This window comes from Watersipora subatra, chromosome 2, assembly GCF_963576615.1.
Source record: "Watersipora subatra chromosome 2, tzWatSuba1.1, whole genome shotgun sequence".
Taxonomy (NCBI): domain Eukaryota; kingdom Metazoa; phylum Bryozoa; class Gymnolaemata; order Cheilostomatida; family Watersiporidae; genus Watersipora; species Watersipora subatra.
Window position 1 is genome coordinate 43,584,354 of NC_088709.1, and position 14,390 is coordinate 43,598,743.

The 14,390-nt window shown below is 36.5% G+C and overlaps 2 protein-coding genes across 2 annotated transcripts; one reads left to right on the forward strand and one right to left on the reverse strand.

Moving 5' to 3' along the window:
* Positions 1-221: 221 nt before the first annotated feature.
* LOC137388235 (uncharacterized) lies at positions 222-1,491 on the reverse strand. The gene is made up of 2 exons (XM_068074735.1): positions 1,084-1,491; positions 222-689 (listed from the first exon to the last, which is right to left on the reverse strand). The coding sequence occupies exons 1-2, from the start codon at positions 1,489-1,491 to the stop codon at positions 477-479; spliced, it is 621 nt and encodes a 206-aa protein (XP_067930836.1). The 3' UTR covers positions 222-476.
* Positions 1,492-2,032: 541 nt separating this feature from the next.
* Positions 2,033-13,836, forward strand: LOC137387752 (mitochondrial basic amino acids transporter-like). The gene is made up of 6 exons (XM_068074257.1): positions 2,033-2,059; positions 5,655-5,698; positions 6,252-6,477; positions 9,225-9,300; positions 11,638-11,842; positions 13,196-13,836. The coding sequence occupies exons 3-6, from the start codon at positions 6,258-6,260 to the stop codon at positions 13,556-13,558; spliced, it is 864 nt and encodes a 287-aa protein (XP_067930358.1). The 5' UTR covers positions 2,033-2,059; positions 5,655-5,698; positions 6,252-6,257; the 3' UTR covers positions 13,559-13,836.
* The last annotated feature ends 554 nt before the right edge of the window (positions 13,837-14,390 follow it).

The following is a 14,390-nucleotide window of genomic DNA, read 5'->3' on the forward strand; positions in this document are numbered from 1 at the left end:
TGTAAACTGATTTACATTCTGCCCCCTCCCACCCTAGCAACAGTTCTTGCAAATCGCTGACTCTTGCAATGGTGGGAAGTGAATCTACCTCCGCAAATAAAGAAATTGCTCTTTTAGTAATAATGATTGAATGACTTCAGTGTTTTTTAACGATTGTCCATGTTTCAGTAGATACAAGACAATATTCTTAACAAAACATGTATTTAAGTATGTTTGTGCAGTTTAGCTTATAAAATTAAGTAAATAAAAAGGATTTCCGGCAGTTGTTATTTTGCTAGAGATTATACTATTGGAGAAAACTGTGTTAGAGATAGTTGTTATATTGCACTAACTGAGCTCACACCAATGTGGCCATCAGTATCAATAGGTGTGACCAGATCGTTAAATCTTTCTCTTTCTGCAAGTCTCACAGACTGTAGTTTTGGAGTTTATGTGGGTGTGTTGTAGCTGGTGGCAGTTTCTCCTCATGATTTCATCTAAAGTTTAATGGCAGAATGAGCAGAGGTTTGCGGTTCATCTTTCTCCAAAGGCGCACAAATATCTTCATCATAAACATCAATATTATGTTCGTAAAGTGTTTTGGCTTTAAGTCTTTCTTCTTCCTGCTTTTGTTGCATCTCTTTGCACCAGTTCATCATAAAAGCAAGGGTATTTTCAGGTCTTTTCAATACCAGCTTAGCTGTCATGTGCTGCAGAGAAAAATGATTATAGAATCAAAGTCGAAGTTTTATAACATGAATTTGAAAAGTTATCTAATATAAGTAAGGGCCTTTATACACCGACTAGGTAGGTACAAAATTCACTAAAATTCTGCCGTAGAACTGCTGCTGCAACAGTTCACAAAGATTTTGAATTTTTATGCAAACAAAACGTCATACTTTCTCAAGTTAAATTGTTTACATAACAACAAAATCAGCTGCTCTATTTCCGAGTCAAATCACCAGTCTCACCCTATATCTATGCTCCATAAGCATGCATAAAAGCATATTGCTAAAACAAATAAAACAATTACAAACATTTAGTCTCTAAATAAATATACGGCATATACAATGTTATGAGCATGGAACAACAATGGTCATTTACCTGAAAGTGGTTAAGCACCATGTGTTTTTCATAATACCTCATCGATTTTTCGTATGGATCTATTAGTGGGGGAGCTTGGTATTTACGCACACTAGCATCTTCATCGATCAAAGTTTTTTCGTTAGTAACACTCGTAGTGAACTTTTCATGAAGCTCATCTTGGTCGCCTCTCCTACTCAGTCCATCCGTTGTTAGACTATCTCCACAAGCCAAATTATGTTGAGGCTCCTTCGTTTGAGATAGTTTTAACTTCCTATTAGGCAGTGCTACATTCCAAGGACGCTGCTGCTCTCGCGGAATTTTTGCTAATATACTTTGTACGACGCTTAGTTTTTGCTCGAACGAAAAATTCTTCGCCGCTTCTAGAAACTTAGTTGTTTCCGACTCCTGAGTTTCTTCGTCAGCCATTTTGCTTTGCGTTTCGTATCGAAGCAACGTGTAACGAACACGATCATTTGTGGATTTTGGGGGCCTGGCTCAAGCCGGATATGCTAAAGCAACGAATCATGATCGACATAATGCGACGTCGACCACCCTCAATGATCTCTTAAATAAATTTAATGAAGAATATAACAGTAAAAAGTGAGCGCTGTGAAGTAGCGTGTTAACAAACGATATAACGTTATGCCTCGGGATTATGCAACGTAAACCGCATGTCTGACTAGTGATTTTAGCACCGATTGTCTAATACTTTCCAATATTTTTGGTAACTAACCCTTTCCGCACAGACATAGTTGCTCAGAATCTGGTGAGTTTGCTCTAGCAGTAACATTCCGGCCGCTATCGGTTTTCATTGTTGTAAGCCTGCGCACTTCTAAAAAACAAACACTGGATAAGCAGAAGCTTTTATTATCTGGTATTATTATCATTTACATTTCAGATCAAACGAGATATGAACATTTTTTCATATCACAGAGAGTCACTGTCTGCGTATCTATAATCATCATGATGGACTTCATAGCTGGTTGCTTAGGAGGTGCGTATGTTATGTCACTTCTCAGACTTGACTACACACTGGGTAGCATTATAGCGTGTCATCTCTTCTTACAGGCAATTTGGTTGTCATCAATGATATACAGCCCCCCATGGGGGCTGTATATCATTGTTGTCATATACGTTTAAAGATAGTCTACATTAGGTAGTAACACATACTTTGTTTGGAATGTGTAATAGATTAACAGGTAACACTTATGATGTTGAGGCTGTCGATTGCTTTCCGGCACAGATTATCGCATGCTATTGCAAGAGGTGTTAGGCTATCCACGCTGTTTTAGAGTGGCCAAAGTGAAGACCAAATTTGTTTAAGACCAGCTGCTTAATGAAGAAATAGCGATACGATAGTGTTACTGCTATCCTTTTTTATTTATTTTGTCATTCGTAGCACTAGTAGGCTATAATTTATTTCAATCATCTCTATCGCTTAACCATTGACCATAACAGATATTATTTGGTTGTATTTAAAAACAAATATGGAAGAAGCGGAATCAATTTTTCCCAAGTATCAAGAACAAATTTCTTCTATGATAAAAAACAAACAAAGCATAAGTAATATCTACGACCTGTTTATTAACGGTATCAACGAGCTGAGAAACAAATGTATACCTACCAAAAAATTGAAAACACAGCAAAATGATCCAAAATGGATGACTGCATATATATAAAAAAATATGAATAAGCAAAAAATGCTTCACAGAAAAATGAAACGTGAAAATACATACTATGCTATAAAAAAATACAAAGGTATGAAAAAATCCAATAAAAAGTTAGTGCAACAAGCTAAGAGATCATATTTACATACACGACTATACAAACCACTACTCACTGGCAATGGTAAACCTTTTTTTCAACTACCTAAAAGAGAGTAGAAGCAATGCAAGCAACATCATTCCAGATCTTAAATATGATGATAAGTTAGCTCAAACACCAGCTGAGAAAGCTATGTTTCTAAATTCCTTTTTTGAATCTGTCTTTGTCAAAGATGATGGACAATCACCTGAAATGAAATCAGTGGATATACCTAAAGATAAAACTGACTTGAACATTTCTAGAGAAGGAGTATTCGACCTGTTGCGAAATCTAGAGGAAAGTAAAACTGGGGGACCTGATTATTTGTCTAGTAAAGTTTTAAAACTGTTTTCTCGCATTATAGCTCCATGTCTTACGGAGATTTTTCAATACTCGTTAGACAGTTACACAATATCATCAATCTGGAAAGTTGCTAGGGTCATACCTATTTATAAAAAAGGAAGTAAAGCATTACCCACTAACTACAGACCAGTGTCTTTGACTTGCATTACTTGTAAACTTCTCGAACATATTGTATCTTCTAAAATTCATGATCATCTAAACACATGCAACATTTTGCACGATAGTCAGCATGGATTTAGAAGTGGAAGATCTTGTGATTCCCAGCTTGTTTATACAATTAACGATCTTGCTTCTAATCTGGATAATAGAATTATTACAGATGTAATCATATTAGATTTTTCTAAGGCATTTGATACTGTGAATCATCGTAAACTTTTACTCAAACTCAACTATTACGGTATAAATGAAAAACTTATTTTTTGGATAGAGGATTTTTTATCGAATCGAAGGCAATTTGTTTCCGTGAAAGATGCCAACTCTCCATTTTGTCCAATTAACTCAGGAGTGCCCCAAGGGTCAGTTATGGGACCCCTTCTTTTTTATTGTACGTTAATGACTTGCCAGACCTTATGGTGTCAGAATGCCGACTGTTTGCTGACGATACTCTTTTATATAATTCCCGCGTCAACAAAGCGGTATTGCAACAAGACCTTAGGGTACTCCAAAAGTATTCTAATGAGTGGCAATTGACTTTTAATGTTTCTAAATGTGCTGTTCTTTCAGTTGGAGAGTCGAATTCAAAAGCAAGTTATTTTTTATGTGACCAACGTTTAGACAATGTTGATTCACATCCATATCTTGGCATTGAGTTGCAAATAACCTGAAATGGGAAATTCACTATGTAAAAATAATAAGCAAAGCTAATAGAACATTACATATGCTAAGGAGAGTTTTAAAGCATGCTGACACAAAAAACTCGGCAGGTTGCTTATTTTTCTTTGGTGAGGCCACTTTTAGAGTACGGTTGCACGGTATGGGACCCGTTTATGAAAAAAGATATCAAAAGATTTGAGAAAATACAGAACACCGCTTTAAGGTTCATTTTTAAACTAAAGGGGCAAGTCAGTTTTACAGAAATAAGAGCAAATACAGGGATCGAGAGTTTAGCTAAACAGCGAAAAAATATTAGGTGTGCATTTTATTTAAAAGCAGTGGAAAGGAACTTTACGGTCCCTGATTTTAAAAATACTATCAAGCACCACAACACTCGACAGAAAGCAGGTCTGTTTGTGCCAACAATCCAGACAAATGCGTTTTTTAATTCTTTTTGGCCGAGAACAACTCGAGACCTGAGAGGTTTTTAGTAAAGAATTTTTGTAATAAAAGAGTTCCCACACCTTTCCTTCTTTCTAGAAGGGTGTAGTGGGAAAATTTTAGATTAGATCAGATTGCTATAGTGTGAGTTGACAGTTATTTTGTTTGTCATGGTGGGGTTGGCATGGTAGGGTAAAAATCGTATGTAGGGGTACAGAAACCATAGTAATTATATAGGCCTAATGCAAAACATACTCTGGCAAAAATGTTCCACATTTTATACAACTGCTCTACATATATTAAAAACATGTAACAATATAGTATGTTAACCTTAGTTACTATGGTTACCTACAGTAACTTTATTGTATTTAGTGGTTATGATCTGTGATAAAATGGAACATTATAATGTAACATAGGGAGTTCTTACCTTCAAGACAGACGTACGTATAACATAAACTTTGAATTCATCTCAAATAAGTTTAGCTCACTAAACACCCACACTTGAAGCTTAGCTTAAGTATTTTCAACTCTTTTACTGAATTTTTGCTTTGTATTACTGAAATTTTATCACTTGTCAGTTTCGGTCTTCGCTTTCTCTATAACTTATAGTGAGTATGTTTAAAAATTTTGTCAACCTACTTCGGCAAGAAAGCACGAACGATGCTGCTTGCGTAATGAAGCAGATTTTGGTAAGCAGATCAAGAAAAGTAGTCTGATCACTAGACTCCAACTTTTCTACTGGTTTCAATGGGAAAGTATTACTGTTTTACACATGAGAATTGCTGAGCTGGATAAATCGGTCATCGTGTCTCTTACAGGCGATGTAAAATATTTTCGGTGAACAGCATTTTGGCGTCTTTGTTATTTTGGCATATGTAATAAGCACACCTACTGCCAAATTTGAACTCTGGCAACAATTTTGTTGAATTCGTATGGTGAAAAAAGATTCATATGGTGATGTGAAAAAATCATCATGTTACACTTCGTAAGGTTAAAAAATAGTATATTAGGGTAATGGTATCCTGAGGTTGCACTGTACATGTATGTTAACTGCTGAACAGCTTGTTTACCCACAAACAGAGTGCAGTGGATGGAAAACCTGTTGAATTAATCATGTGGTTAAACTGGCTAATTGGTGTCTAGCTTATGGTCTTTGTATGGTGTTGTAGGTATAGCCGGTTGCTTGGCTTCCCACCCCCTTGATACTGTAAAGGTTAGTCATTGCCTAGCTTGTTTTGTTCTACTTTCTATTAATCCAGAGATTTTTCTCTCAGCGTCAGCCCTATTCCAACATCACAATTTCTTAGTTTCTGTTTTACAATGTTATGTATTATGACAAGCCAGTAGACTATTTGATAGGAGTTTTTTCATTATAAAACCCTGTTGACCAGAGAAAAGAACTAACCTAGCAATCAAAGTCAGTCAGTACTCTAAGTTCTATAAGAACAAATACTAGCAGAGAGATGTTGCTATAGAATTTTACCTATGCATAGAGTTTAAATTAGAATTTTCCTCAAAGGCTAACTTCTACTTGTCACTAACTTTTCTGCCCTGCTTACCAGTCATCTTCGACATCGGTATTCCAGCTTTTGATTCCGTCTAGTAGGCGTACTCATTTCAACTGAGGTAGTGAATAAACAGCATATATCTTAGCTTGTCCTTCTCCAGTGGCAGTCTTGGAAGATAATGATTCAAGATAGTTATATCTTGTCTAGAGTAAATTTATGGACATGGCAGGCAATGAGTAGACAACTACGATTATACAGGTCCATATGCAATGCCAACCACGCAGCACTTACCGTGGACTCATTGATTGCTGTAAGCAAATCGTGAAACAGGAAACTCCCCGTGGACTCTATAGGGGCTTGGCAGCGCCCCTCTGTACAGTGTCTGTAACCAATTCATTGTGTTTTGGAACATTTGGTTGTATACTGAGAAGGTTTGATGATCCCAAGTCTGTGAAATCCAACTTTCTTGCCGGTGCCGGGACAGGTATGTGAGCATTCTTTCAAGTCTTGCTTAAGGTTTTTAAGCTAATTTTAACTTTGCCCAAATAGTTTAGGCTAGCTTCGGTTTGGAGTAAGGTTCCATGGCTTGGTCATACTTAGTGCAAGGTTCTCAAACTAGTTCTAACTCGGTGTAAGTTCTGCAAGTTAGCTGTAATATAGTATTGTGGCCCTCAAGTTGCTTCCAACCTAAGTCTTTCAAGTTGGCATTCTCAGAGAAACATTTGGATCTGTTGTTGATATGTTTATTATTGCATATCAGTCTAGTATTTATTTATTAGTAACAGATGATCTATGTAGTAATGTCCATTTGTGTATAGTTTACTGCTCCAGAGGGTTCCTTTGAAAGTCTTTTTGAGCTGTGTTCAGGTGAAACACGCTGTTCACACTATATTGTTAAGCAGATTCTGTTATGTAGAATCATTGAATTTTAAGCCATTCCAAGCATCATTTTTTTGTTTAGGACTGAAATGTTGAAACATGTATATCAGGCCATTGTTCGAAATACAACCACAACCACGGTCTTAACCAGTCAATTAATCACCTAAACGCATGTAAGGCATTGTACATTGTTTGTTATGAATGCTAGACTGAGTTCCTAAATGATACAGACACTCTTAATCTATTTCTTGAGTAAAGGTTTTTTGCTCCAGAAATAGATTGGTGTGCAAAGCAATTTAGTTGTACACTCACTCTGGCAACCATAGCATTTAGTGGAACTAGCACGAGGTTGTCCTGGAATAATAAGCTCCGCCCGCACATCACATGAATATTTTTATTCTTAAAAATCTATAACCTCTTTGAAAGAGTGATATGAAATCATAAAAGGATTAAAAATGTTCCAAGGAGATGCCAGTGACAGTAGTTTATTATCTGTCTTGACTATAATTTCACATTATTCTATAAGGCAACCAAGAAACCATTTTCTGGACAGTCATTCTATAAGTAAGGTTCAAAAGCCACAAATTCATTGACCAACTGCCTTTAAATATCAAAGCGCACCTCTTTACATGCACCATCAAATGACTGATTTAGACAGTTGCCTTCTTTCCATCGCTGACCGAATATGCAGACTGTGTGAATTTTAGTTCAATTACTAGAAAGCTGATGCATTAAGTGACCTGAAACTAGAGAATTCTACTCAAAGAATATAGAAAGTGTAATATTATTATGCTTTATTATGTATCTTGAGGTGTTGACTGGTGTTCTAAAAAATAATCAAGGAGATTGACCCACTAGAAGCTGAGATATAGCCAGCCAAACACAGGTCTACCTAATAACAAATCAGAGGAAAAACCCTTCGATAATCCCGAGAATTGTGACGTATGAAATCGACTTATTGGACATGTGCCGGAGTTGCGCACCCTTACCGCCGTTACGTATAATGATTGTTTTAGGCTACGAGATGTGAAACGCTTCTCGCAATGGTAAAGAATTTACAGACTAGCTCTGGTTTCTCAGGAAAACCAAGCAAACATTGTGTGGTAAAGGCAGTTGCCCACAACCACTTGCCATGATTTTTCAAAACAGAAGAGTAGATTTTGACTATTGTACCTCAAATTTTAACTCGATCTCCACGGATATGCTCCGAAGATCCTCTGTTCAACTAACGGCGCGTGTATAGTCTATATTATACTATATCCGTGATTTGCAGTTTGTTTAGAATAAGAAATGGGAATGTGAATTTTTGTTCAATCATCATCTTTCTACTGTGTACCTACTGCAGCATTCAGTTGATTTTCATGATTATTGTCACTATTAACAGACTGTAAGTTCACTACAGCCATAATTTTAAAAAGAATAACTTGACCGTGCTGCTCTTGCTGTAAGAAAAGAAAACGATAACTTTTGATTTGATTTTTCTATTTATCTATTATCTTATTTATGATTATTTTTATGATTAAATTAGAAAATTATTTTTTATGATTAATATAATAATCATAATGCATATTATACAAAATAATAATATAGCTGCATATAGAATAAATGATGTAACTAATATAATTTGTAAAAAATTCCAAATGATAACCGAGATTGATGATTGATTTAATTGATTCCATTTATTAGCTATAGTTAAAAAATCTGAACAACGCTAATGATGAGTCTGAACAGGGAAGCTAAGTGGGAGAACAACAAAACTGAGCTGAACTAGCAAGATAGCGAAATATTGCGAAATAATAGATGCATGTAATTATTTCATGCTAAAACTAATCTACACATCAGAGGGACTGGTTCGGAATTCTCAGAGCAATGATTGTTAGGCCCAATTTGATTGTTCTATACTTCCAGGGATTAAACCAATTAAAACGCCGTGATTGTTATAGGAGAGAGCATTAGTTGGCTTAATTGACCAATGGCACACAAGTCGATTTCATACGTCATATATTGATGATTACCAAAACACTTGTTTTTTTTTGGTAGACCTGTGTTTGGCTGGCTATATCTCAGCTTCTAGTGGGTCAATCTCCTTGATTCTTTTTTTAGAACATCAGTCAACACCTCAAGATAAATAATAAAGCATAATAATATGATGCTTTCTCTATTCTTTAACAAAACTGTGTTGATGAAAATAATGGTTTCACCGTACAATAATCCAACAGAACCTTGAAAGCAGAACAGGCTGTGGCTAGCAGCAAGTATGTGTATCTAATAAGTACATTGCGGGTGTTAGTATGTGTTAAATATATGGTATGTGTTAGTTTTAGTCAACATATTAAAGCTATTCTTTTACAGGACTCGCCCTGTCAGCATTGTACAGCCCAGTAGAGTTGCTGAAGTGTAAAATGCAGATGCAAGGGATTATAGCCAGGTGTGTACAGCTCTATGAATCCCTCTATATTTTTGTATTTAGTAAAATACATGGTGGGGATATTAAGCATTCTCTCCAAGACCTCACTTTAACTACTTTCCTCTGGTGATTGGCTCTTCTGTTGCTGGATCTCAATCCTGTTGGCCTTTCTCACTTCTGTATGTGCATCTGTCTTCTCATTGCATGTCTCCTTTCTGTATGTGCATCTGTCTTGTTATTGCATGTCTCCTTTCTGTATGTGCATCTGTCTTGTTATTGCATGTCTCCTTTCTGTATGTGCATCTGTCTTGTTATTGCATGTCTCCTTTCTGTATGTGCATCTGTCTTGTTATTGCATATCTCCTTTCTGTATGTGCATCTGTCTTGTTATTGCATATCTCCTTTTTGTAGGTACATCTGTCTTGTTATTGCATGTCTCCTTTCTGTATGTGCATCTGTCTTGTTATTGCATGTCTCCTTTCTGTATGTGCATCTGTCTTGTTATTGCATATCTCCTTTTTGTAGGTACATCTGTCTTGTTATTGCATGTCTCCTTTCTGTATGTGCATCTGTCTTGTTATTGCATATCTCCTTTTTGTATGTACATCTGTCTTGTTATTGCATGTCTCCTTTCTGTATGTGCATCTGTCTTCTCATTGCATGTCTCCTTTCTGTATGTGCATCTGTCTTCTCATTGCATGTCTCCTTTCTGTAGGTACATCTGTCTTGTTATTGCATGTCTCCTTTTTGTATGTACATCTGTCTTGTTATTGCATGTCTCCTTTCTGTATGTACATCTGTCTTGTTATTGCATGTCTCCTTTCTGTAGGTACATCTGTCTTGTTATTGCATATCTCCTTTTTGTATGTACATCTGTCTTGTTATTGCATGTCTCCTTTCTGTAGGTACATCTGTCTTGTTATTGCATGTCTCCTTTCTGTATGGGCATCTGTCTTCTCATTGCATGTCTCCTTTCTGTATGGGCATCTGTCTTCTCATTGCATGTCTCCTTTCTGTATGTGCATCTGTCTTCTCATTGCATGTCTCCTTTCTGTATGTGCATCTGTCTTGTTATTGCATGTCTCCTTTCTGTATGTGCATCTGTCTTCTCATTGCATGTCTCCTTTCTGTATGTGCATCTGTCTTCTCATTGCATGTCTCCTTTCTGTATGTGCATCTGTCTTGTTATTGCATATCTCCTTTTTGTATGTACATCTGTCTTGTTATTGCATGTCTCCTTTCTGTATGGGCATCTGTCTTCTCATTGCATGTCTCCTTTCTGTATGGGCATCTGTCTTCTCATTGCATGTCTCCTTTCTGTATGTGCATCTGTCTTCTCATTGCATGTCTCCTTTCTGTATGTGCATCTGTCTTGTTATTGCATGTCTCCTTTCTGTATGTGCATCTGTCTTCTCATTGCATGTCTCCTTTCTGTATGTGCATCTGTCTTCTCATTGCATGTCTCCTTTCTGTATGTGCATCTGTCTTGTTATTGCATATCTCCTTTTTGTATGTACATCTGTCTTGTTATTGCATGTCTCCTTTCTGTATGTGCATCTGTCTTCTCATTGCATGTCTCCTTTCTGTATGTGCATCTGTCTTCTCATTGCATGTCTCCTTTCTGTAGGTACATCTGTCTTGTTATTGCATGTCTCCTTTTTGTATGTACATCTGTCTTGTTATTGCATGTCTCCTTTCTGTAGGTACATCTGTCTTGTTATTGCATATCTCCTTTTTGTATGTACATCTGTCTTGTTATTGCATGTCTCCTTTCTGTAGGTACATCTGTCTTGTTATTGCATGTCTCCTTTCTGTATGTGCATCTGTCTTGTTATTGCATGTCTCCTTTCTGTATGTGCATCTGTCTTGTTATTGCATGTCTCCTTTCTGTATGTGCATCTGTCTTGTTATTGCATGTCTCCTTTCTGTATGTGCATCTGTCTTCTCATTGCATGTCTCCTTTCTGTATGTGCATATGTCTTGTTATTGCATGTCTCCTTTCTGTATGTGCATCTGTCTTCTCATTGCATGTCTCCTTTCTGTATGTGCATCTGTCTTGTTATTGCATGTCTCCTTTCTGTATGTGCATCTGTCTTCTCATTGCATGTCTCCTTTCTGTATGGGCATCTGTCTTGTTATTGCATGTCTCCTTTCTGTATGTGCATCTGTCTTCTCATTGCATGTCTCCTTTCTGTAGGTACATCTTGCTTGTCTTGTGACCTCTAAATGGATCTTTTCAGGATCTATTTTAGATCTCATTGTTTATTTCTGTGTATGCTCATCATTCATTATCTCACAGGTTTTGGTTTCTTTTACAATTAGGATTTGTCTACTCATATTTATTCTCTTAAATTGCAGGGAAAACAGATCAGTGTTAAGTTTCAGAAAGCCAGTTTATACATTTAACTCACCTGTCAGTTGTGCACAGACCATATACAAGCGAGAAGGTTATTCAGGTCTGAACAGGGGCCTGCTAGCTACTGTGGTCCGACGGTCTCCTGGCCTTGGTATTTACTTTGCTACCAATGAGTTTCTGCATCAACTATACAAGTCACAGAATCAAGTAAGGAACTTAGATTCACTCACCTATGCAGATAGACATAATGTAGTTGGCTCCTAGTAATTGAAATGAGGTTAAGAGGAAATGAGTTAAGTTACTGAAACTCTAATATTGTTACTTATGGCATCTGGTAGTACTTGATTAAAGGTATTTCAATCAGTTTCCATTTTAATTTCCACAAATCAGACCAGTTAATAAATGCTCAGTTTTCGCCCTTTGTCAGGTAAGTTTATTTTCAGAGTTTATTCCAGTGGATGAATTAATTTCAAAGAAATAGCCATAATGTTTTGCTCTCACTATTTTGGTCATAATTCCAAAACCGTCAGTTTGATTTTTATGAACTATACATATCAAGTGATCTGTAGAAAATTCTACGCAAAAATTACATATTACATACTATTACGAATTACATAGATTTAAATTAAACTTTTTTGGAAAAAAGTTTTTCGAAAATATGGTTGATGATTTGGGTCCACTATAATTTTGGTCATAACTCTAAAACTGTTTGTTAAGCATACAAATGCTGAGTAGAACAATTTTTGGCAAAATGATACCAAAAATAACTAGATTACATCAATATAAATGAACTTCTTTTAGAAACGATGTCTTCCAAAATCGTCAATGCTTTGCATTCACTATTTGTTCTCACTCGCATCGAAATCACTTTGGTGTAAATCTAATCCAATCTTCACACCTTGATGAGCGATTAGATTTCAGTAACGGCGTATGAAGTAGTAAGACTTGAGCAATTTTTATTACTTGCCGAAATCAGCTTTCAAACTCCAAAGTTTTTTTCAATTTGCTCAAAAGTTGAAATTGACATGATCGAGATAAGTGAATATTCCATCGACCTAATATATGCTCGACAAAATAGTCGCTGGTTTGACCCAGTCTGATGCTTCGGTGCGCATGAAAAACTTCTTTCAAAAACCGCTATTGCGGGTAAAATTAATGTCGCTATGTCTTAAATGGTTCATTTATTTTTGTAAAACTCTGAAAGTAGCACGATCAAGATAAGCAAAAAATTTATCAGTCTACTAGGTTTTGGACAAAATAGTTCTTGTTTGTCTCGGTCTGATGCTTCGATGAATATCGCAAAATGATTTTAGAAAATGCAAATGCAAGTGAACTAAATGAGTCAAATGACGCACTCTCCATGGGAGAGTGCAGATATAGGCGACACAAATGTAACATAAACCTATGATCTATTATAGACATAGATGTCAGTCATTTTAAAACTCTTTTGGAACATTGATTGGGTTTGTGTCTTGTTTCTAAACTTGTTTAGCATCTGCCTGTGGCCGACTCAGTTACTAGTAAAGACTTGTTCATTACTAATCTGTGTTGTTTTGATAGGGAGGAGATAACATACCGATTTGGTATCTGTTCATGGCTGGTGGGGTTGCTGGCTGTACTCCATGGGCAATACTTTATCCAGCCGACGTAATCAAGTCTCGTATTCAAGGTGATGGTGTATATCATCTGCAGAGAAAAAAATTTACGTACAAATACAAGGGCTATGTGGATTGTATTCGGAAGTCAATCCGGAACGAAGGCTACGGTGTGTTCTATAGGGGTCTAAGTTCAACTTTCCTTCGAACCTTTCCGAACAATGGTGTTATATTAACTGTTGTCAGCTTATTAAAGAAGATGACAGAAAGCTCATCAGTTTACTCGGAAGACCTCACAGTGGTTGATTCAACAAGTGTCTCCTCGTAGTGCTGTCTCCAGTGACTGTAGTATCGGGTGTTGTGTTCGGTTTTATCCAATCCCAACATCGTGTGCTTCAAATTCAATCGGAATCAAATGAATCATTCTCTTGCCACGGGCTAGATTCAGCTATCTACTGTGCAATAGATAGTACCTTGGTGCTTATAGAGCTACAGGACCGTAGCTTTATGTAGATATTACATTAGTTTTGTACATTTTTTGCTCTATGTTAACATGTGATCATAGTTAGTGTTCACATTTATGTTTGGTTGTAATAATTTATTTCAGGTAACTTAAATTGTAAATATATAAAATTGCTTTCTCGTATTGGTGGACTCGTAAGCATTATGTAGAAGAAGTGATCAAAGTTACAAAGCTTTAATCCTTTCTAGCCGTTCTCAAATATCTGATCTCAACGACAAATTCTGAGAATTTTTATTCGTGAGAGCCAGATTTGAATCATTAAAGAACAAAATGTTACACAAACTGTTATGTAATACATACATTATGGTTATTGCACGACAGAAGAAATCAGTTATCTATGATGTAGCTATATATATATATATATATATATATAGATCTCAGTGTGATCCCTGTTGGTAAATTGTTTGTCCAGTTATAAAAATCTAGTAACGGGTAATCCGCTCTGCACTGAGTTTGAACCCTGAATCTCCTGTTTTGCAGACTTCTGTAGTAACCATGGTTGTTAGGCGTAATCGTACTGTATGGTATGGTAACGCCTCACAACCACGGCGCGCTTGGCTTCCCATCGGTGTGTATGAATATACGGGTTTGATTCCTGTGAGGTGCAATCTGTTTTGCCGACGCTCGTAGCTTCAGA

What these genes read in the sequence shown, in the direction of transcription:
- LOC137388235 (XM_068074735.1), bottom strand. Translation starts at nt 1,491, where the DNA reads ATGGCTGACGAAGAAACTCAGGAGTCGGAAACAACTAAGTTTCTAGAA. An exon ending in TGGTGCTTAACCACTTTCAG is followed by an intron (nt 690 to 1,083) that starts GTAAATGACCAT and finishes TTTTCTCTGCAG; the next exon opens with CACATGACAGCTAAGCTGGT.
- LOC137387752 (XM_068074257.1), top strand. Translation starts at nt 6,258, where the DNA reads ATGCAATGCCAACCACGCAGCACTTACCGTGGACTCATTGATTGCTGT. An exon ending in ATGCAAGGGATTATAGCCAG is followed by an intron (nt 9,301 to 11,637) that starts GTGTGTACAGCT and finishes CTTAAATTGCAG; the next exon opens with GGAAAACAGATCAGTGTTAA. An exon ending in TATACAAGTCACAGAATCAA is followed by an intron (nt 11,843 to 13,195) that starts GTAAGGAACTTA and finishes TTGTTTTGATAG; the next exon opens with GGAGGAGATAACATACCGAT.